Source organism: Colletotrichum karsti (assembly GCF_011947395.1).
Source record: "Colletotrichum karsti strain CkLH20 chromosome Unknown Scaffold23, whole genome shotgun sequence".
Taxonomy (NCBI): Eukaryota; Fungi; Ascomycota; class Sordariomycetes; order Glomerellales; family Glomerellaceae; genus Colletotrichum; species Colletotrichum karsti.
Window position 1 is genome coordinate 140287 of NW_024065923.1, and position 24072 is coordinate 164358.

Sequence of the window (24072 nt, forward strand, 5' to 3'; positions counted from 1 at the left end):
TTTCAATCGTGGTCATGAGAAGTGATGGTGACGACCGGTGTGCGACCGAGGATCAGTTGCTTCTCTCAGGGCGCGGAGCAAAGGAGCCCTTCAGGCTGGATTGGCGGTTGATCTGGTACTCAAACACGTCCCGTGACATAGTCGTGACGAATATCAGGTCATCTCGGACTCAGCGTGCACCTCAGCCCTACTCATATAGGCTGCTTGGAGCCACTTGGTCGAACGGCGAATGAAGCTGGTGCCGGGGCTGATTCGATCGTTGCTCATATTCATCTCGATGGAATGAGACCCAAACCCTCTCGCATCTCGGTTCCGGGGACACACATTTTCAGGCCTGACAATGATTTGGGTTGCATTATGCTGTTCAGACACGTTGTTCCTTTGTGGTCAACGCTTCTGAGGGTACTCCGCCAAACACTAGACGGAAAAGTATTCATACCTAGTCCGGCAAGCGCCCGTAGTTGCAGATGTGCTCGCCAACAGCCAATTTCTAGAAGTGGAAGTGACCAGCCGAGGTCAGTGAAAAGACCCTCTGACTGGCCGTGCCGGCCGTTGATTGCCCCGTCGCGGGACTCGGATCTGCAGAGGGGTAATCAGGCTGATCTATGCCCTTGCTCGTGGGGAATCCGACCCCGGCCAGGAAGTCGCGGCTCCGCGTTCCCCAACTCTGGTTGGAGGACATTCATACCAGTGGCGTTGGCATTGGACGAGCCACGTCGACTCACCTGAATGAGGAGTTATGTGAGCCAGTGGATGCGATCATGAGCTGCATTAGCTCGACAGATGGTTCTTTTGCTCCACATTCTGCTGAGTCCCAGTCCAGGTACCCTTCATGATCTGGATTCGATGGTTCAGTTGGTTGATCGCAATTTTCGAAACGGAAAACGATTGTGGTATTGTTTTCGAAAATGCAGTGCGCCATGCTTATGTTTCCTGGTGCCCAGCACCCAAAGATCCGTTGTCGCCCCTGTGGTATCATTTTCCGACGTAACCGTGGCCATGTTTCGTGACGACTTCCAGCGAACTTCCCGTCATCCTTTCCCCTTCAGCCAAAGACGAGGCCGACTCCCATATTTGCAGCAATTTGCTTCCACAGATCCGGGCACGCCTCAGCCCCAACCTTCTCCTTACCATAGGCCCGCATGTCCATTCTCCGCCACACATCCTGGACAACGGTCCAGGGCTTTTCCGTGTTGACTGTGCCCTTCTTGCTACCGAATGCGGTGAAAGCTTGTCGTACGAGACCGCGATCCCGGCTGCATATGGCATGACATGCGGAGAAGAATAGCGGCCACAGGATGGTCAACCCGGCCGCGCCGTGCGACACAGCCGCAGCACAGTGCCATAGGGCCGCCTGTGCGTGTTTTTGAACCAAGTCATGCGATGAAGGGTACTCGGATATGGTGCTGTACAGATAAACCAGTGCGCTCTGTCGGTAGGCAAGCGCAGTGCTAGTGATCCATCTAATGTTGGCAAGCTCGGCCTCGGTGGCGTGTTCTGGGCCATCAACAATGCGGTTGACGAGATCAAATCCTGGAGGGAGAACCGGATGCCACGTTTCTAGAGCGTGCTCGATCGCCTTGTAGGTCGTCTGGTACTCGGTGCGAAGGACTGCAAACTTCGAAGATTGCCCTGTTGCCATGGCGGTCTGCAGCTCACGCTTCATTGTGGCAAGCTCACTCAGGCGGTGGAGTGTTGGCCAGAGATCATCGGCCATTCCTAGAACTGGATCAATACCATCGAATGTGATCGGCGGTGGAGAGCTGCCAGGTGAATAGGTTCGGCTAGGGCTTGGTGCCGCAAAGACTGGGGTAGCGCCGTGGGTGAGCGCGTATAGCACATCGAAGTAGCGGAAAACCTATGGGAGTTAGACCTAATATCTCATCCTGGAAGTAGAAAATACCCGTTCAAAGAACTCAACGCTTGGGCTCTTTGGTGATGGTATCGCACTGATGATGTGCCAGGCCCCCTGAAGATGATTGCTGGTGATGGTGGGCAGGCTTCGCTGCATGAGCTGAGTTCGTCAGCAACGCCTATCAATGCGTTATGCCTGTTGTATCTCACCAGATCGTACTGCAAAAGGAGAACAATTGTGGCAAGCGCCTCTTCAAAGCCGTCGCCCTCTTCAATGATTGCTGACAGGCCTGCGACGGCTCGCTCGTGAAAACCTGCAGACCCTTCTGTGCTTTCCAACCCGGCATATTCGCGATGCGCACTAGCCAGAGCATAGATGGCGTTGCGAACAGCGGAGCTCCTATTTGAAAGTGGGATGATGTGTTGCTCGTAGTGATTGGAACTCCCTTCCTTGAATCCCATTGTTGGTAACATGACTTTAGAGTAATGATCCAGCAGACCTGTGCCCTCCGGACAGTCTGGTACGTTGTGGAAGGATGGAGGAAGCAAATTCATGATTGGCGAGGAGCCTGCTGACCACGACGGCTCATTCCAAGACATATCCAGGCTTGCCGAGAAGAAGGAGTCGTCCATTGAGTGGACACTACCATCCATGGTTGTCAAAGGAAGCTGCAACTCGATGTCTCCCTTTTGATAGCTTCCGATTTCCGTAACTGTCGTGAAGTCACCTGTTCCTGCCTCCGCATCCTCGTAGGCCATGTCGTATTCGTAGGGGCCGTCGAAGTCTTCGCAGATAGGCAGTATAGCGTCTATTGAAGTGGAAAAACAGTTGTCTGTAGAACCAGGCGATGAGAAAGCAAGGTCAATGGTGGGTTGGCCCACATCAGGTGGTGTCAAAATGTTCGTGTCGGGGCTTGTTTGTTGGTCTGTGGTGCCTGTCGGGCTGTTCGAGTCATCGGATTCGATGGACTCTTGGGTTTGGGCCGACTTGACGGATGCCCTCCGCTTCCGCTTCTTGATGGGCTCGTAAACGCATGTTACGCCGGCTTGAACACAACGAAGACAATGGGGGCGTTCTTCGGAGCACTTCTTTCTCTGTGATGAATGTTGGAATTGGTTTCAAGCCGAGGACGGGTGGAGAAGTCGCAACGAACCTTGTCTCGGCTACCTGACGTTAGCAAAAGCCGTCCAGCTGATGACATCCAGGTTTTAATCACTTACCAATATTTGCATCCTGTTGATGGCGGAAAACAAAAGTCAGACAGCCATTCAACAAGTTGTCTTGCGAGAAGGCTCCTACGAACCTGCTCTAGAACGAGTCTTGATCGGCCGGGGGCGGACGGGTTGGTTGACGAGCATGTTGTTGAGAGGACCACCAACCGCGGCTGATTATTGAATGTGTTTTCGTAGTGGCAAGCCCAAGCCTCAGAGTTCGTCGTCGTATTCAGATGCCAAAAGACTCCAGGATGTAGACATGGCAAACATGCGGCCGCGACGGCCAGCGGAGGTGATATTTGAACGAGCAGGTGCGGCCAGGGTTCCCCAACTACCCCAGTCCAGTGAGGGGAAGTGGGCGCTAGAGGGGTCGGCTTCAGAGCTGGCAGATTTGGAGAAGGCCAGAGTGTGTGCAGTCGAGCCACGGGGACATGCCGAGTAGACACAAGTTGCGGTACCAAGCCTTCTGGACATGGCGAGGACTCTGGGGTCCCCAGAAAATGTCGAGCTAGAGCATGCAACAACATATTAACCGGCCATTCAGCCTCGAAGTTGGTGATCATTCGACTGGTTCCCAAGAACGCGATGCAAGGTTGTGGACCCTGCTCTTCTGAGCTAGCTGCTTAGCGACCGCTGACATGCAAGGGTCGACATCGAGCCGTCGACATTGCCATTCACGAAGCGGCAGGTGGCGCCAAAATGTGCTGGTTGGTACCTAAGAAAAGAGAGAAGTGGACGAAGTCTTCGGGTTTGCCACTGATCTCGGAGGCAGTGGCCGAAATGGTGTGGTTGGCGATTTGCTGTAGTTCATCCCAATGCGTTAAGAAGATCTAGTCCAGCCAGTGGCGATGCAGTTGAGGATGTCAAGACAAGCGATCATGTCGCGTCGGACGAGAGCCGCGGATAAGTATTTGGGAGAAAGCCGCAACGTACACTATCGATGAAGCTGCAATGTGTGTCTCCAAGGACCCTTGAGGTAGTAGAAACAAGACACCAGCAGTTGGGATGACATCCAAGACGTGAAGTGGTGTGGTGAAGACGGGACGTTGGGCAGTGGCTGATGCTCAGACGAAGGAATCCAGATGGCGTTCGTTATTGGAGGAGCGGAATTCCTCCGGTGCCATTGGCCCGTTCTCCGCTTTCAGTGCACGGTCCATAGGTCTCGGTTAAACCTGCTTCCCACGTGCCAGAGCCACCTTCCTTCCCATCGTCATTTCTTCCAACGCGCCTGGGCCACAGCTAATTTCGTCTCAAAGGCATCGCGGCCAAATTCAGTTCAACATTATTTTCGTTTGCCTGTCTATCCAAGACCGTTCCGAGAAGTCCCTCGCCCACAGGTGGTCAATATCACCGGATTGCCTTATTCACTGCCGTTCCCAAACTCCTTGCTCTGTTATCCGCAATACAATTACAACCGGGCCGTCAACGTCATCCCTCCATTTGCTGCTCGGATCGCGCCTTCGCAATAGCACAGTTACCCAGTCGGGTCAGCTCCCCAACAAAGGCATCGATCATGTTGACATGGGAGACCTCATGTGGCGTCAAGCGTCGATTCCGCATCCCTTCGATCAACTTCGGCACCGACTTCAACAGCTCGATATCCTCTTCTGCCTGGGAGTTGAGCGGCTCATGCAGCAAGTTGCAGAAGATGGTTAGGATTGCCGACATTGGATAAAAGACAACCATCCTGGCGAGGTCAGCATCGTCACAATTCACGAAACTTGATCACAGCCTTCGGTAACTTACCAGAACGCCACCTCCTCGACTCCGTGGATAGCAGCTCGAAGAAAATACAACGTCGACCGACTGGCCTGTACCGACAGCGTCAGGCTTGAACTGACGCCCTCCAATCCGCCACCCTCACCACTGTTCCAACACCGACATCTGCCACTGGCTCGATGGATCATGGCCATCAGGTAGTGGTACTCGAAATGGAGGATGATCTCCTCCATACCCAACCGACCTTTTCTGACACAGACCGTCCCCCGAGGAAAGGTCAGAGTCGGTCGATATGACTGAGGCACCGACATTCGCCATTGCTCCAGCTCGTCGTCCAGTTCGCGGATGTCTCTCAGCACCTCGGCATCTCCCTTCTTGAGGGCCGCAACAGAGTACAGGGTGCGACTGATCTTTGACTTGATGATGGTCAACTGCAGCGAGTCCGGTTGCAATGCCGACGTGATAGTTGCTTCGTCAAGGAAGGACGGCGATCCTCCCATATCGCCATCACGATGACGATTCCACCAATCCATTTGCGGGAGGGTCAGGTCGCAATGCTCGTCATCAATGCTTGGTGGCTGGCCAGTACGGAGAGAGATCTCCTTGTCGAGCTTGTACGACAACCAGAACAGCCTTCGTAACTGATTCTGCTCACGCAATGCATGATCGTTCCCAACCTTGGGTGACTGATGGGGGGTTCGGCTTATGCCGGGCTCGAGGTGGCCCCCGAGCATAAACAAGACTCGACACGTGGCGGAATGGAACATTGCTCCTTGCTGGAGGTGGCCGCAAAAGAGGTGATACAGACTCTGCAAAACCAACGTCAGCGCCGCTCCAGTTCTCGGAACAGCATTCGGCTCGGAAGACTTACCAGCAAGAAGACGGTTTGCAGCGCCCGCATGTTCGTGTCCTGCAGGATCATCGCCAGCAGGCTCTGAGCTGCTCCTGCGCAGGCCTCGCCATCGATCTCGGGCGATGACTTCCAGTCTTCCTGGAAAAGAGACACAACTGCAAAGAAGGCAAAGACTTGGGCCTTGGCCGTGACGACCTCGAGACTTGGTGATCCCTCATACGGCTGGTAGGCAACGTCAATTGTCTCTTGGAACAAGACATGATCAATGACTGGGAATGATAATGCAAAATGAGACGCCGAGAATAGCGCCAGATACTCCTGAACGGTCGCCCTATCGGGCAATTCCCCTCCTGGACCAGATTGCGGGAATCCGTTCAGGAGGATGGGAACGGGGTGCTGGGTCTGCCACAGGGGCCCCAGAGCGAACAGGGTCTGGATGGAGGCGTCCTCTCCAGCTCGGGACCGAATCCATTCCTGCCCGTCAGTGGAGAAGAAGGGCACGCCATTGTAAGAGCTAATATCACCCATGTAGTAGCCTGCAAAGTGCATCTTCCCTACGGTAGCGCCGGAAGCCCTCATAGATGAGTCATAGGCTCGGACTTGGGATGCCTCCGGGGTACCGTCGGCGGCCGGGGCGTCCGGGCCGCCGACTGTTGACATTGGCGCCGACGATGACGACGGGGACATGGATTGGTCCCGACCCTCGTCCCCAGGATCCTGGGCGCCATGATTCCGCCGAGCCGCCTCGAGAGCTTGTTCGATACGGTTGAGGCGTTCGACAAGGTCCTTTTCAGATCCAGCCCTGCACATGTCGTAAATCTCTGTCTTCTGTCCTCTCATCTCGAGTCGCAATGAATCATCGAAACCGGTGTGGGTCTCGGTCTCAGGGTTCACTCACTTTGCTGTGGCCACTCGCTTCTTCACCTTGGTTGTCCGGTTGAAAGTGCAAGCCATTCCATGGTGCTTGCACCAGTTGCATTGCGGGACGGCCCCGTCACACTGAATCTTTGACAGGAGAAAACAGAATCAGCATCGTGTCTGAGACAACATACTCAAAGTCCATGATCAACAACGGGCCGGGACGATACCTTCCTCCTGTGACAGGAATCACACGCTCTCTTCCTCATGTTGAGGCTCCGATTCGCTGCGTCGGCCGCCGCCCAGCCGCGGCACGATGCTTTGCCCGGGAAATAATTGGCGGAAAAGTGAACCAACTTGGGTCTCGGGAGGGAAGCCGGTTTGCCAGATTTCGCATCTCACGCCGCAGATAATCAAGAAGTCGCCTGTTCGCGGCAGTCGTTCCCCCCTTCGGTTCATGTAAGAAAAGTCCCGCTGACTCAGCGGCGACGAAAAGTCCGTTAGTAAGCGGCCAAGTAGGAAAGTGGAGTAACTCTAATCGTGATTCGGGCATCAATTGGTTCTCAGCGGCAAACTAAAACCCAAAACAGTGGGAGGATCCACCGTCATTTTCAGAGTCTGCGCCCGTGCCCGGCGCTCCGAGACACGCCGCTCCGACTTTTTTCGGCACCAACCAACGCCATCCGATACCACGGACACCACCAAAAAAGAACGAGTTCGCCGCTTACTCAGCGGAGAAATCGCCATTTGACATAACATTTCCGACTCTGACAGATTAGCCTCACTGCGGCTCACGCCGTATCTTAAGGGATCGTCCTGGGTCTGGCCCACGGCATCCCGCATGTCGGACAGGGTCCCACCCCGAATGAGTCCGCTGCCACGAGTCCACGACGCTTCCTGCAGGGTTCGTACGGCAAGTGCCATGTTTTTGTTACGGTGGGATGAAGCACAATTATTCAGCGGACTGAAGCTGTGCTCGCCCGAAACGAAACAATCTTCGGACTACTACGCCATCGACTTCGAGAAGATTACGCTTTTTCGTCCGACACATTTTGTCATTACACACGGGATGACGGGACCACCTTGTTACCATGGCGTCCCCCCTTATCACACTCCGTTGGACCCGGTTTAGTGGTTGACCCGGTCATTCTATGATACCAAGGGGTCGCACAGAGATCTCAGGGATCGCAGGTAACCATGGATCGGGCCCTACTCCAAGCCCATGTGGCCGAGTCCATTCGGCGGGCCGGCCGGACTTTAGGACGTCGACGAAATTTGACAGAGAGTTCGCTGCATGATAGAACAAATAAGACGCTCCCACCCGGGATATTCCACACTCTGATTCTCTCAAGCGTGTGCTACTTCGAATCTCACGCCTTCGTGATACTCCTGGTGCCACGATGAACTTCACAACAGAGAAACAAGAAGTCGAATCGTCGTATTCTCGCGAGGGCAACATGGAGTCCGACGGCACCCTCAACAACGGCTCCAACTACGAGCAGTCCCTCGAGCTCGCCCCCCTCCCCGAAGATGATTCTACCACCTGGGCGTTGAAGCACAAGGTCGAGGCCGTCAAGCAACGCGATGAACGATCCGGATTCCCCCCTCGAAAGCTCGGCGTTACATGGCAGAACCTCACCGTCCAAGCCGTCAGCTCCGATGCCGCCATCCACGAGAACGTGCTCTCGCAGTTCAACATCCCCAAGCTCGTCAAGGAGTCCCGCCACAAGCCCCCTCTGAAGACCATCCTCGACAATACCCACGGACACGTCGCCCCCGGAGAGATGTTATTGGTCCTCGGCAGACCCGGTTCCGGGTGCACGACACTTCTCAACATCCTCGCCAACCACCGCCGGGGATACTCCTCAGTAACCGGAGACGTTCACTACGGATCGATGCCGGCGAAGGAGGCGGAGCGGTATCGTGGACAGATCGTCATGAACACCGAGGAGGAGCTTTTCTTTCCTTCCCTTACTGTCGGCCAAACCATGGACTTCGCAACGAGGATGAAGATCCCCTTCCATCTGCCCGATGGCGTTTCCACTGCAGAGGAGTTGAGAGCCGAGAACCGTGATTTCCTCCTGGAGTCGATGGGTATCACGCACACTTTTGACACCAAGGTTGGCAACGAGTTCGTTCGTGGCGTGTCTGGTGGTGAGCGGAAGCGTGTTTCCATCATCGAGTGCATGGCCACCCGAGGTTCAGTGTTCTGCTGGGATAACAGTACGAGAGGTCTGGATGCCAGCACGTGAGTACCCATCTGGTCTCTGATGACGAGACGATACTAACAGTCATCAAGGGCCCTGGAGTACACCAAAGCAGTCCGCGCGATGACCGACGTCCTCGGTCTTGCTTCCATCGTAACCCTCTACCAAGCCGGCAACGGAATCTACAACCTCTTCGACAAGGTCCTCGTCCTCGACGGAGGCAAGGAGATGTACTACGGCCCCATGAAGGAAGCCAAGCCCTTCATGGAGAAGCTCGGCTTCATCTGCTCCGACGGCGCCAACGTCGCCGACTTCCTCACCGGCGTGACCGTCCCCACGGAGCGCGCCGTCCGCCCCGGTTTCGAAAAGACCTTCCCCCGCAACGCGGCAGCCCTCCGCGCAGAGTACGAAAAGTCCGATATCTACCCGCGTATGATCGCCGAGTACGACTTCCCGACGACGGAGGTCGCCAAGGAGAACACGAAACTCTTCCAGCAGGGCGTGGCCAACGAGAAGCACAAGCAGCTGCCCGCCAACAGCGCCCTGACGACGAGCTTCATGACGCAGGTCAAGGCCTGCGTGCAGCGGCAGTACCAGATCATCTGGGGCGACAAGGCCACCTTCATCATCACCCAGGTCTCGACCCTCGTCCAGGCCCTCATCGCCGGTTCTCTATTCTACAACGCCCCGAACAACTCGGCCGGTCTCTTCGTCAAGGGCGGCGCTCTCTTCTTCGCGCTTCTTTTCAACAGTCTGCTATCTATGTCGGAAGTCACCAACTCCTTCACCGGTCGTCCTGTCCTGATCAAGCATAAATCCTTCGCGTACTACCACCCGGCCGCGTTCTGCATCGCCCAGGTTGCTGCTGATATCCCGGTCACGTTATTCCAAGTTTCGGTATTCTCGGTTGTATTGTACTTCATGGTTGGTCTGAAGACCACTGCTGCTGCGTTCTTTACCTTCTGGGTAGTCGTGGTCGCAACCACAATGGTGAGTCTCGCCTCTTTTTGTCAAGCGAGATGTTTAGCTAACAGGTGCAGTGTATGACGGCTATGTTCCGCTCCATTGGCGCAGGATTTTCGACGTTTGATGGCGCTTCCAAGGCATCAGGTTTCATGGTCAGCGCTCTGATTATGTACTGCGGTTACATGGTAAGTCTCACTACTCTGCTCAGATCTCGATCAATGACGTCCTGACCATGGTCTCAGATTCAATACTCTCAAATGCACCCATGGTTCATTTGGATCTTCTGGATGTAAGTCTCTTTCTTTCAGGAACCCGGACCCGTTGCAGTCTGTTCCTTTCCGCAGTTGAACCCTGACTAATTCCCTGCAGTAATCCTCTCGCCTACGCGTTTGACGCGCTTATGTCCACCGAATTCTACGGCCAGCTCCTTCCTTGTGTCGGCAACAACCTCGTACCGAACGGGCCCGGATACACCGACCTCGCTCACCAGTCCTGCGCCGGTGTCGCCGGCGCCAGGCAGGGAGACACCTCCCTGACCGGCGAGCAGTACCTTTCCGCTCTTTCCTACAGCCACAGCCACGTCTGGAGAAACTTCGGTATCGTCTGGGCTTGGTGGGTTCTCTTCATTGCCATCACCATCATTTCAACGTCAATGTGGCGCTCGTCCGCAGAGGGCGGCTCTTCTCTCCTGATCCCCCGTGAGAACGCCAAGGTCACCGCCGCGCTGAGAACCGATGAGGAGGCTCAGACTACCGAGGAGGCTACTGGTGAGACCAAGAGCGACAATGAGAAGCGGGACGGCAACGCCAGTGGAGACGAGACGGATCAGAACCTCATCCGCAACACCTCAATCTTCACCTGGAAGAACCTCTCCTACACCGTCAAGACGCCCTCCGGAGATCGTGTGCTTCTCGACAACGTTCAAGGCTACGTCAAGCCCGTAAGTCAACCTCCTATTCTCTGTTGATTACACGTCACTGACCTCCCCTAGGGTATGCTCGGTGCATTGATGGGATCTTCCGGCGCTGGTAAGACCACTCTCCTCGACGTCCTCGCCCAACGCAAGACCGAGGGTACAATCCACGGCTCGATCATGGTCGACGGACGCCCCCTTCCTGTGTCCTTCCAACGATCCGCCGGATACTGCGAACAGCTCGATGTCCACGAACCCTACGCCACGGTCCGCGAAGCCCTCGAATTCTCCGCCCTGCTCCGCCAAAGCCGCGACACCCCGCGCGAGGAGAAGCTAGCCTACGTCAACACGATCATCGATCTCCTCGAGCTCCACGACCTGGCCGACACCCTCATCGGCCGCGTCGGCAACGGTCTCTCCGTTGAGCAGCGCAAGCGCGTCACCATCGGTGTTGAGCTCGTCTCTAAGCCTTCCATCCTGATCTTCCTTGACGAGCCCACCTCCGGTCTCGATGGCCAGTCCGCCTACAACACCGTCCGCTTCCTCCGCAAGCTCGCCGACGCCGGCCAGGCCGTCCTCGTCACCATTCACCAGCCCTCCGCCCAGCTCTTCGCCCAGTTCGACACCCTCCTGCTTCTCGCCCGTGGCGGCAAGACCGTCTACTTCGGCGACATCGGCGACAACGCAAAGACCATCCGCTCCTACTTCGCCCGCTACGGCGCGCCCTGCCCCGAGGACGCCAACCCCGCAGAGCACATGATCGACGTCGTCTCGGGCCACCTCTCCAAGGGCAAGGACTGGAACGAAGTCTGGCTCTCCTCTCCGGAGCACGACGCCGTCGTCAAGGACCTCGACCACATGATCTCCGACGCCGCCTCCAAGCCCCCCGGAACCGTCGACGATGGCCACGAGTTCGCCCTCCCCCTCTGGGAGCAGACCAAGATCGTCACCCATCGCATGAACGTCTCGCTGTACCGCAACGTTGACTACGTCAACAACAAGTTCGCGCTGCACATCTTCTCCGCCCTCTTCAACGGCTTCTCCTTCTGGAAGATCGGCGACTCCGTCTCCGACCTGCAGATGAGCCTCTTCACCATCTTCAACTTCATCTTCGTCGCCCCCGGTGTCCTCGCCCAACTGCAGCCTCTCTTCATCGACCGCCGCGACATCTTCGAGACACGCGAGAAGAAGTCCAAGATGTACTCGTGGATCGCCTTCGTCACTGGCCTGATCGTGTCCGAGGTCCCCTACCTCATCATCTGCGCCGTGCTCTACTACGTATGCTGGTACTACACCGTCGGCTTCCCGACCGACTCCTCCCGTGCGGGCGCCACCTTCTTCGTCATGCTCATGTACGAATTCGTGTACACGGGTATCGGCCAGTTCGTCGCCGCCTACGCCCCCAACGCCGTCTTTGCCTCTCTCGTCAACCCTCTCCTGCTCGGAGTCCTCGTCTCCTTCTGCGGTGTCCTCGTCCCCTACGACCAGCTCCAGACCTTCTGGAAGTACTGGATGTACTGGCTCAAGTAAGTCTTCCCCCTTCCCAACATCAACCACCAGACAACTAACCATCACCCCAGCCCCTTCAACTACCTCATGGGCAGCATGCTCGTCTTCGACCTCTGGGGCACCGAGGTCAACTGCGACTCCAAGGAGTTCGCCCTCTTCGACCCGCCCAACGGCACCACCTGCGCCGCCTACCTCGCCGACTACATGCGCGGCATGGGCGCCAGCAGCAACCTCGTCAACCCGGACGCCACCTCCGGCTGCAGGGTCTGCCAGTACCGCGACGGCAGCGACTACCTGCAGACCATCAACCTGAAGGAGTACTACTACGGCTGGCGGGACGCCGGCATCGTCGTCATCTTCGCCATCAGCTCGTACGCGCTCGTCTACCTGCTCATGAAGCTGAGGACCAAGACGTCCAAGAAGGCGGAGTAAAGAAGACGTGCTCGGACCAGGCTCTGTATTTCTCTATCACATCACACATGAACACAACAACGGCTTCCACATTTTAGATGGTACTACCTCCGCGGGTAGATTCTGGGGATCACATCGGGTGGGCTATGTCTCTTTGCGTATTACTGCTCTGCATCAAAGCGAATGCATTCTCTCGTGTCAGTCGAGGGGCTAGATTTCATACTGGGAAAGGATAATGGTTAGCATAATAGATATTCAAATTGTAAATTTCACGCATGAATCTAGCCGATCAAGGGGAAATTGAGACCTCCCCAATCAGAGCAATCAGTATCTTGTTTGCTCTAAGCCGCGTGTCTTGTTCTGTGTAACATAGCCCAATCGGCAAAGTGTTTCTTGTGTTGCCTGTGGTGCGCCCGATTCCCTCTGGGCTGCTTGATTCGACCAAAGCCTGAACAAGTCAGTTCTCGTGCCAGCGTTTTGCCTAATTCAATTCCGATGGCTTGCTCGACGGCAGGTAGGTCTACTCCAAACGTTGTTTTGACCGACCCATTGATCAAATTGAAAGCTACAAGTGTTGGTCTTGTATATACCACACTTATGGTAATTAAGGACCCTTGCCATGCCTTGAAATTCATGAAGGCTTTCTCTATCATCTAGCAGCCGCAAAGAGGGAAATTCCCTGATTGTCGTACCCGTGTTTTCAATGCCGTCGAGTTCCAAAGGACCCTGATCGCGATGGTACTCTGCGAATGTCTCCGAAAGGTGAGGCTCTTGTTTCCAATACTCTCGTGGTGCACGCTCAAACCAAGCCTGCCTGGCATAGTCCGAGCCAACCAAGCAAAACTTGTTTGTGATTTTCAGCTGGGGAAGGGTGATTTCATTTTGTCCTAGGTCTGTGACGAGAAGTGTGGATGTGACCTGTGTTCCCAAGGCTGTAAAATGGGTGCACATGTGGCGTCTGCCTCAGTACTGTCAGACAATTCATCTATTCGAGAATCGCGCTCCCACAACCAATCGGACATCCGACGAGAAATTAATTGCACATCTACGCCGTCTCACTACAGGTCAGTCCAGCGAATAATCGATCCCTTGGCCTTGACTCGTGAGACGATCGAATCCTGCCTGCAAGGCGTTACGCCTCAAATGCTGCCTATGATGTCAACGGGCTCCCTTGTCTTCACCTTTTGATCTGCCTCACCTCCAGGACACCTATTCCAGGCACACAGAAAGGACACATATAATGCACTCGAGCCACAGATTGCAGTCATTTCATCTGAAATGAGCAGTCTTTGCTTTCCGACGTCAAAGTGTGCACTGCCACTTCGATTAAAGTAGACGGCAATTACCATGATAAGAGAAAGACCATACGTTCGCGTGCAGCAGGACGCATATGAACTGGAGGTATGTTCACCTTCCGAGGAACCTATTCCCACATACCCCTTTCGGTGGTATCATTGCTGGAAGAAGCTGTTAGTACACCCCGTTACCTGCCTACATTGAGAGAGCTGTCAATCACTCTTGCACCAAGAGAGACTTCGACTGGCTTCGAGCGTATCAGGCTCCATGTGCGCATACATGGATATCTATGTACTTTTGCCCACTAACAAATCATAACTTCGTGTCAAGTCGATCATTCACGGTCCCTGAGCCTCTTTGGCAAAGATCGGCCTTTTACTTCTCTGTCGCGGCATTCTTTGTGTTCCTTTTCAACTTCATCTTCATCCTCTGGGCTACGATTGCGCGAGAGTCTAATGAAAACGATGGAATTGGTACTGTGTTTCAAGCCGAAACATGCTCGAGGACCAAAGTTCTAAATACTGGCATCCACGTCACCATAAACATATTCAGCACTATTCTGCTCTCTGGAAGCAACTATTGTATGCAGTGCCTTATGGCACCTACTCGATCCGATATTGACAAAGCTCATTCGAAGCAATGTTGGCTCGACATAGGTGTACCCAGTGTCCGCAACTTCTTTAGTATAACGTGGAAGAAAAGGATTCTTTGGCTTCTCCTATCCTCCTCATCTCTACCTTTACACTTGCTGTATGCGCAATCTATTTCCGCCACCTAATGCCATTTATTGCTGACGAAATCCTAGATACAATTCCGCCATCTTTACATCTACCTCGACAAATGACTATCTTGTCTTCGTGGTAAATGAAGACGTCATATCTGAGGACAGCGCCAAAGAACTGTCTTTCGCAGCTCTTCAGACGCTGAACTTGACCAAGGCTCACGACACACCAACAGACGGCCTTCTAGAACGCCTAGATGTCGAAGAGTGTCTCAACGTATACGCAACGCCATTCCAGTCCTCCCGTGGCAATGTGCTCCTTGTTGCGAAAGATTACGCTCCATCTGAAATGCCGCCTAGCTTTTCCAAGCGCGCTACCCTTAGAATAGGAGGAGAGACGATATCTCAGCCTTACGATTGGATATGTTCTAGCACGTGAGTCTATTGCCGAACATGCCCTTCGATACCAAACCTCTCGAGTAGGCACAGTAATCGAAGCAGCATGGCTAACTCGAATTGCAACAATACGCTCACCCCTTTGGAAATAAAGACTTCCAGCAGCCAATTTCGAATCCGAGAGTGCTACAGTCAGAAAACCCCGGAGCGGTGCAGACTACATTACAGCAGCCGGATTTGCTGGATCGTGACTGCGCTCAACTTGCTCAAAGGCCTTCTGATGCTTTCGATCGCATTGAGCTCTACCGAGAAGCCGATATTGACCATCGGAGATGCTGTGGCATCGTTCTTGGAGTATGAAGATCACACCACGAAAGAAATGTGTCTGCACTCGAAACACACTTTTACCAAGACCGGATGGCAGAAGGGACCGCAAAGATACAGATCGAAGCTACAGCCCAAATTTTCCGCCAGTGGTCTTGGGAGATGGATCGTATGTCTCGTGCTGTACGTCTCACATTCTCGGCCTCACTAGGCGCTGCTGACTTGGCAATTTGGAGATATTTCGTTGCTTTTGCCGCCTGCTTCTATTTATTGCTGCCCGGTACCCTGGGATTGATCGACGGCATACAGCGCCTCGGGCTTGGCGAAACGAATCCAGAGACTATTCTGACCAGCTTGATGAGTGAGGGGTCGACGTCGCTCATTGCCAGCGTTGTTCTGGTCAACATACCTCAGCTCGTCGCCTCTCTTCTATACTTCAACTACAACTCATTATACACCAGCTTCTCTCAAGCTACAGAATGGGACATGTTCAGCAACAGGACGAAAGGCCTTAGGGTTTCTACCAAGCCCCGAGGAGCCCAGCGGGAAACCTACTTCTTACAACTTCCGTACCGGTACTCGCTCCCGCTTATCACCTGTTCCGGGGTTCTTTACTGGCTCATTTCGCAGAGTTTCTTCCTTGTTGATGTTGAGAATTATGGCCCAACCACGGATGCAATCATGAACCCGGGCTCCGAGATGTCGAGCAGGTTTATATCCTGCGGGTGGTCGCCACTGGGCACAATGTTGACCATGGCCGTGCTGTTTCTCATGGTCGGATCCCTCATATTCTCAGGACAGTGGCATTTGCGATTTGGCAAGATCCCTGTGGCAGGCAGCTGCAGTTCAGCCATCTCCGCGGCTTGCCATCCTGTGCCAGATGAGCCATCTTCTTGGGAAAAGCCGTTAAGGTGGGGTGCGGTGCCTGTGTCGGCTGAGGAACCGCAGCACTGTTGCTTTTCAAGTGGTCCAGTCGAGTTTCCGACAAAGGACCAGCTGTATGTATGAGATGAGCCAAAAGCATCTGGACAAGCGGGGCCTAGAAGAGGTATCTAAGCTATTGAGGCGGATGATGGCAATCACGAACCAAATAACCCAGAGACGTGAGAAAGGGATAACAACAGAGATGGCAAGACAGATATCCTCGCGGACTCAAAAAGACCGTAATTCTAGGAACCGGCCTCATTTTTGACCTCTGACAGCACGAAATTGATGATGGCATCAGCTTTGTGCATATATAATACCCAGAAAGACCGCTTAGTAGAACTTTGAAACGGCGACTCGTTCATATACGGGATGGCTAGCCTGCAATGTTTTCGAGAAAGTTGTGAATCACATATCGGCAGCACAAGATATCAGAAGTTTAACAATCATGGCATCACACGTGCCATGAACAACATATATATAGTTATGAGAAAGGGAAGACTGAGAATGACAAACACAGAAGACTCAGACGGTCCTCCTGCCGCATCTGGTGGGTTTGTCATCTTCTTCTTCTTTTCACGTCGTGACATTCTCTTAGGCAATACTTGACAGAGGCTCTGCTAAAACAGCCAAAACACCTCAGGGCTACACAATCATCATTAGCAGTGACGCAAAAATACACCAAAGACGCCAGCGAGAGACGGCAATAGAAATACACTCTGCTGTGATACACTGGATACCAATGTGCGATTTCGATAATGCATGTCTCATCCTCCGAGGCCAGTAGGCCTGAAGAACAACTCTCACGTTCTTTTGACAACCACGATTTTGTGTGAGGAGGAATATTCAAGGTCGAAGTGGAAACAACTTTCTTTTATGTCAATGCGAAAATGAAACGCGGTGTAGGGCACTACTGTCATCCACATCATAAGACGTTTCGACTTCTAAAAACGGCCTTTGACCTAAAAAGAAATCTACACTTGGATGAAGGAACAGCAGTACCGACTTAGAGTTATGAATCTTTCACGTGGTGATATTGTGAGGGGTGTTGGTAGCAGGCTTGGACCTCTGCGTCGTGCAGCTAAAAAGTTTGAACATGCCGTTTAGTTATTCGTCGCCGCTGCTGCATCAGGGCGGAGTGTTGCAACTATTCACATACACGCGTGGTTGTATCCGTTACTGCGATTAAACGATTGAGTAAACTCATGTATTAGCGCACGAAGGCGCTTGGGTGATTACAAATAAGAAACTCAGATAGGTATCAAGATCGCGAGACTGAACATGAGCAAGAGATGCTTCCGCACAAGATCTCGTATTTACACATACACCCTTTCCCCCTTTAAAACTCGAATAATCGAGCAATCGCAGACGCGATGACCATTTAGAAGACCTTGTGAAGAGTTTGTCTCCACTTAGGCCACTGGGCAACCTTGGCACGGTAGGCGTGGATCTCATCCCAGTCATGCTCACGGCGGCCGGTGTCGAGGTCGATCTGGGAAAGCTTGAGGAAGCCCTGGCGCTTCCAGAGGTAACCGCAAGCCCAGAAAAAGAGGACGACGGGGAGAGCCAAGTAGGCCTTGAAGAAGTCCTCAGCGGAGGCCAAGCCACCAGAGGGGGGAGCGATGGCGACGAAGAATTGGGCAATGAGGGAGATGAAGATGAGGAAGAGACCGAGCCAAGAGCCGGCAGTTCCACCGATGGCACGGAAGGGAAGCTCATCAAGGGTGTGGCCCTGAGCCTTCCAGGCGGCGCGGAAGCGGATGTGGGCAGCGCAGATGGAGCCCCAGGTGAAGAGGGCAGCCAAACCGGAAAGAGATAGAAGCCAGTCGAAAACGACACCACCAGATGAGGCCAGACGAACGTAGGCAAGACCTCCGAAGGCAAGGTTGAGAACAACGGCAGGGAGGGGGCGGCCAGAGCGGTCGATGTAGGCGAAGATCTTGGGGGCGTATCCCTGCTGGGCAAGTGCCGTCAAGGTACGCGAGCCACCGTAAACGCAGGAGACACCGATAGAGACGACAGATACAAGAATAACGACATTCATAAAGCTGTCGTATCCCTTCAGACCAGCGTCAAGAGGAGCCAAGACGAAGGGGGAGACACCGTCGGCGTAGGGGTTCTCGGAGTTCAGAAGACGGTCATCGGTGGAGCTGACAAGAAGACCGACAAAGGTAAGACCGAGGATGTAGAAACTATGCTTCTGTTAGTTACGGTCGTGACGAAGGCATGTCAGCTAAAACCTACACAGTAATACGCCAGAAAACCTGCTTGATAGCACCAGGGAGAGCCTTTGCCGGGTTGGTGGACTCGGCAGCGGCCAGACCGACCAGCTCGGTGCCAGAGAAGGCAAAGGCGGCAGTGACAAAGACGGAGCAGAAGCCACGGAAACCGTTCTGGAAAGCGCCAGGGTCGCTCCAGAGGCGGTTGCCCCAGTATTCGTCGTACTTGCCTCCCTCAGGGCCGCCGCCGCAGATGAGGACGATAGCAACGACCATGAAAACGACGGTGGCAACGAGCTTAAAGGCGGAAGCAAAGAATTCTTCCTCGGCGAAGCCCAGAGTTCCGAAAACGTTGACGATAATGATGAAGATCCAGAAAACTGTAATCCATACTGCTGTACTGATTTCTTTATTCCAATATTGTACCGTGAATGAGCAGACCGTTAGTTCGAGTGGTAATACAATGACCCATTGGAAGACCTGCGTCGTGTTAGTCATCTGCTTCGTGTAGATGAGAGATTGGTGAAACGTACGTAATTCCAGCCCATGGCAAAACCCCAGGAAGGATCCAGGAAGCGGATAGAGTACGTGTAGAAACCACCAGAGACCGGGTACATAACGGCGAGCTCGCCGAGAGCGTAGACGACGTTGAAGATCATGACACCAGCGATGAGGAAGCAGATGAGGACAGAGCCCGGGCCACCCTTGGTGAGAGCGCTACCGGAACCGACGAAGAAACCAGCACCGATGGAGCCACCGATGGCGATCATTTGCAAATGGCGAGGCTTCATGGAGCGATCGAGCTCGCTGCCACCAGTACCCCAATCACCTGGAGATATAAAGTTAGCATGCGACGGTTGCTGATGCGGGGTCTCAGGCGAGAGGTTCTGCGAGACTAGGCAGTTGAGGGGAACTCACGTCTCTGGAAACTCTTGAGGTTGAGACCATTGCGGGTCATGAAGTCATCCTCACGGAAGGTCTCAGGAACATGACCATCGCCAGGAGTGTGGTGGGCAGGGCCCTTCTCGGAGTCGTAGGGCGGGGTGACGCCCACGTCAGTCTCGTGCTTGGACATGGTGATGCTGTCGCCAATGGCTCGAGGTAGGAGCTAAAGACTGATTGAAGAATTAAAACAAATGCGCGGAGGCGCTTGTCGTGACTGGAGCCCTAGTCGACGACGGGAAGCAGGGTGTTACTCTGCAAGGTGCTACAGGAGTATGAGGGGAAGGGACAAGAGAGGGGAGACAGATGCGATGGACATGCGACGCGGGATGCCGTTTAATAAGATTCGAGACAGGCAGCAGATGGAAGAAGAACCACCATCAGCAAATGTAAGGTAAGGTAAGGTGTAGGTGTAGGTGCAGGGAAGACACCCACTTGATGCCAGGCCATGCCAGGCCAGGCCGAAGAGAGAAAAGTGAGGCCGGGGTGCGTACAGAGTACAGGGCAGGAGAACGGCAGGCAGGGACGTGGAGGGTAAGGTCGAGAAGCAGGCAAGAGCAGGTGCACCTGACGGGCTCGGGCGAGAAGGTTGAAGGGACGAGGGAAGGACCAACCAACGTCCTCACCGGAGCGATCCAACGGATGGGAAGCTGCAACAACGACCGGGGTGGTCCCGGTGTGTGAACCCCCCCCCTTCCCCTTCCCTTCGTGCCTTCCCTCCTTCCGTCACCTACACCCTACACCCTTGTGCTTGCCTTCTCGGATACATCAAGGGCACCTTACCAATGTCCTCCTAGCCAGATTTTGTTTTTTTTCTTTCTTGTTTCCAGGATGCGTTCCTCCCGGGGAAATCACCCAGCTGCGCCGCCAAGTTGCAGAAAGAAGAAGGAGACGATGGCTGGCCAGACGAATCATGAAGATTGGGTACTGTAAGTTGTCTTGGCGTGCGATTGGACCGGTCGGTCAACCGTGACAGAAGGACACTTCCTAGACGAAGGATCAGGGAGGGACGGGGGGCAAAGGCACTTGACTTTGATCGTACATGTAGGATGGATGCTCGGGAACGATAGAATATGTGTGGAAGGCGAAGAAGGCAACAGAATCAGCACCAGCACTCCTTCAAGGGAACATCGTCACCCCAAAGACTCGGAAGGGTGCTGTGTCACTTGACATGATTTGACTGGTAGGGCTGGTGGAGGCGGTGGTGGCAAGCAAACAGGACGCCAGAGAAAAGACGATCAGGCTGGAAGAAGGCATCCATCTTGGTGAATCCCGAATCAGAGCAAGAACGCGTTCATGGTTCGCGGTCGCGGGCGTACTCTCCCATCCGAGGCATCACGGCGGCTTGGCAAGACCAGCGAGCTTCCTCAGAGCAGAAGGTGGAGAGGAGAAGACAGCAGTCGGTATTTTTGCCAAGTGATTAGGACAAAGTGGTGGTCCTCATTGGTAAGTCTTGGCTTGTTGATTGCTGGTGATTGGGCCATCAACGGAGGTAAAGTGCGATATTTGAATGAGCCGAAGGTACGGAGTAGAGATACTGGGTGAACCGTGCTCCTGCCCGTGCTCGTGGACTCGTGGACTGTGGACATTTTCTGTTTGTAGCGGCGCGGGGGTGGGACAGTGGACCTGAGAGATGTTTTGATGGGGGCAGCTCGAAGGCAGGGGTGACATATCAGACGAGATTGACTGCGATCCGTGACACTGGGAAATTCCCGTCCGTCTGCGATAGGGATAGAGAGATGGCTGCAGATATCTTTAGCCTTTTTCTTGGGAGATGAGAAGGCAAGACGAAACCAGCAGTCCCCCGCCAGATTCAGAAAGAGCTATGGTGTCTTGATGTCGAAGTGAGGAAGGTGAAAACTGAAGATGGCACTTGCACTTGCTGCAGTTGGGGGTAGAAGGAAGGAGCTTCTCGAGAGGGGCATCCAATAAACGAAGTGGAAGGGATGAACTGTGACCCACTACGTACACCTCGACCTGCCTTCCTCATCCTTACGAAATATCGATGCCTGCATGCCTGCCTCTTAGGTTCCCGTCCTCACGTCAAAAAACCATTGACTAAGCTACCAGTCGACCTTTCGTTACTTCTCCCTCACGAATCGGACTGCACCATATCGTTAGCTTCCTCCTCATCTGACATAACAGAATGTCTTTCAATATGTACATTCGTACGCAACCTCCAATGCGAAGCGTCGTCTCCCGGCGCTACCGAGCTGCAGCCAAGCTCTTCTGGAACAGGGCTGTGTGGCTTGGTCTTCTTGGCCTCCTCGCACATTTTCAAGCCATCTCTTCGCCAGCTGCCTTTTCGGGAAGGCACAAGACGGGGCTTATTGCTTGAATCTCCCACCCGGCCTTTTATCCCTCCATTCATCGCAGAAATCCCCAATCTCATCTCAATAACCTCTCGTCAGACAGATGCAACCCGCCAGCAGCCAAGCCTCGAGCCACCATTCCTCGCGCCTAACCTTCCTGCCTACGTTCCTGGCGTCCCGATCGTTGGCCTCTCTCCTGCCTTTTCCACCCTTCACCGACGACCAGACACTCGGCTTCACCTTTCACCACCTGTCCGCCTCTGCCGCAACCCGACTTCTCATTCCCGTCTGATTGACTTTCGGCGCCTTCTTTTAGGCAGGTTACAAGCGGGGGCCGCGGGGAGGAACCGGCCACTAACGATGCCAAAGAATCCTTCTAGAATGCCGCTAGACCGTCAAACCACACCATTATCACAACGACACCAACCGACCACTCACCTCTCACCCTGACGCACCCTGGTTTGCTCGTCACTCAGCTCGTCACCCATTCGCTTCCTCGAGTCGACCTTGCGCAATTCCGTGCCGCACCCAGTCCGATGCAGCGCGCCACAGTTCATCATTCAAGCTCCAACGGCCGCTGTCAGTGGAGGGCCGCCCACGCCCGCTTTCCCGTTGCTCATCATCCTATCCTCAGGGGGTGCGTCACTGAGCCTTGCAATTGGCCCGCGATGCCCTCGACATTCCCTCGTCCGGCGGGAAATATGGGGAACAAAGTCTCGGCAAAGATAACAGTCTTACGCAGACGATCCCATATGTCATTCGCATCTGCCAACCAAAGAGCCATCCCTCCTCGCGATACCAATCGCGATAGCACTGCGACACCCGAGTCGGCCACGCCGTCGAGTGTTATCAGGCTTTTTCCAGTTGTGTCGTTGATGCCTTGAATCGTGCAAATATCTGCATCCACATTCCCCAAGACCGAAAGCGTTATGCGCTCGTGGTGTCATTCGAGCACGCCAGCCAGCGAGCCGCGCCTAATACAATTTGGTGTTTCGTGGCTTCGGGTATCTGCCTCAATGTGTCACGTAAGACCTGGCCCCAACCGACGCTGGCCCTCCCGTCACGCCGCAGGTGCTTATCTGGCGTGTTTGAGGAATGAAGCGCCGCCAACACAATCGGTGCTCTGCTTCACTGCTCGTGGCGGCCATCCACTCTGAACGGCTTCTCAGACAATCAGTGTCGTTTACGGCTAGCCACGGGCTATCGGTCGGCCATACTGCGAAGGAGGCGTTTTCAGTTGACGCGAGCCAAGACATGTTCGATAGCGCCAATCGACCTTCAACTTGAGGGCACTTTGGCAGCCGTTGGCACCGTCGAGCGCTGTTCTTGGCTCTGATTCATCACGACCGCTGACGCCAAGAGCCTCCAACAACACAGCCTAGCTGCGTTTTACAAAGGCAAAATTCGCTAACGTCCGGCGCATGTCAATCGCCCTGCCATCCGAAAGTTTCGCAACCATCCCGGCGCGTTGCGGCTCCTTCGATGCGGACGCAAAACAGCATCAAACACGAACATCGGTCATCTTCAACTTCCAAGACATGTCGTTGAAATGCTCAAAATCCCAAGACTTTGGCATCTCAGGGCCAAAAGCTTGACCGTAAGCAGAGATGTAAGATCGGCTTGGTAAAGCAAGTCAATTGGATGCCCCAGCATGGCCGAGAGTCACAGTACCTTGGCCTACCGTCTTGATGGGAACCGCCTAGCAGACAAGCGATTGGCGACCCAACCGAGACCGTCCTTCAGCACACCCCTGTCTGTCGTTGACCTTCTGTAGCTGGCCACTGGCCCGAGACGCGAACCAGGGGTGCGGGGGAAATTTTCTTTACTAATAGTGTGCCCAGAACGCCGCGCCTAACGAAAGGGCAGCAACAGCACGCCACGAACACGACTCTTGTTTCTGGGGAAAGCGGAACTTTTGAACACGAGATCAACTTGCTGGTCCGCAAATTCAATTAACCTCGGTTTATGTTACGTTATTGACAACTTGTCCCCGGATTTTCCCCTCATCATCCACAAAACCCAACTTTGTTCAGACGGCAGCGGGTCGCTGGCCCATAACGCACTGCATGAGAAACGCCGCTTGGCAGGCTTGTCAACTGGAATTCCGGTGGAGCTTTCGACCACAACCGTGTTTCACTGAGCTGACTCTATGAACGCATGTCACTCGCACGATTACGATGAGGATTCGTTAGGTTACACCGCAATCAGCCTCAATAGAAACACCTTAGCGGCCCTTTTGTCTGGCTATCAATGAGATCTGCCCTGCCGAGGCTCGTGTCTCAGTCAATCCACTGGCCGTGTAAGTCACATGAGGAGGTTGTCTTTGCAAAGTCTGTCTTTCGTGGCGGCGCAATTGCCAGAGGGAATTATTCTCGTATCAGTGCCATTCAATTGGAAAATTGTTTGTCATTGCCACAGGGCCAAGAAACCAAC

The 24072-nt window shown here is 54.1% G+C and overlaps 4 protein-coding genes across 4 annotated transcripts; 1 reads left to right on the forward strand and 3 right to left on the reverse strand.

The window, feature by feature from the left end:
• Positions 1-1045: 1045 nt before the first annotated feature.
• CkaCkLH20_07319 (uncharacterized protein) lies at positions 1046-3213 on the reverse strand (the record flags this gene model as incomplete). Its single annotated transcript, XM_038890036.1, has 6 exons — positions 1046-1858; positions 1904-2014; positions 2065-2949; positions 3009-3018; positions 3076-3088; positions 3159-3213. The coding sequence occupies 6 exons, from the start codon at positions 3211-3213 to the stop codon at positions 1046-1048; spliced, it is 1887 nt and encodes a 628-aa protein (XP_038744514.1).
• A 1284-nt stretch (positions 3214-4497) lies between these two features.
• On the reverse strand, positions 4498-6481 carry CkaCkLH20_07320 (C6 transcription factor; the record flags this gene model as incomplete). Its single annotated transcript, XM_038890037.1, has 3 exons — positions 4498-4756; positions 4816-5597; positions 5660-6481. The coding sequence occupies 3 exons, from the start codon at positions 6479-6481 to the stop codon at positions 4498-4500; spliced, it is 1863 nt and encodes a 620-aa protein (XP_038744515.1).
• A 1418-nt stretch (positions 6482-7899) lies between these two features.
• CkaCkLH20_07321 (ABC-2 type transporter) lies at positions 7900-12526 on the forward strand (the record flags this gene model as incomplete). Its single annotated transcript, XM_038890038.1, has 7 exons — positions 7900-8747; positions 8799-9696; positions 9747-9857; positions 9915-9961; positions 10042-10612; positions 10664-12111; positions 12166-12526. 7 exons carry the CDS (start codon positions 7900-7902, stop codon positions 12524-12526), a joined length of 4284 nt encoding a protein of 1427 aa, XP_038744516.1.
• A 5021-nt stretch (positions 12527-17547) lies between these two features.
• Positions 17548-19460, reverse strand: CkaCkLH20_07322 (uncharacterized protein; the record flags this gene model as incomplete). The annotated part of the gene is made up of 4 exons (XM_038890039.1): positions 17548-18358; positions 18411-18865; positions 18919-19214; positions 19304-19460. 4 exons carry the CDS (start codon positions 19458-19460, stop codon positions 17548-17550), a joined length of 1719 nt encoding a protein of 572 aa, XP_038744517.1.
• Positions 19461-24072: the final 4612 nt, after the last annotated feature.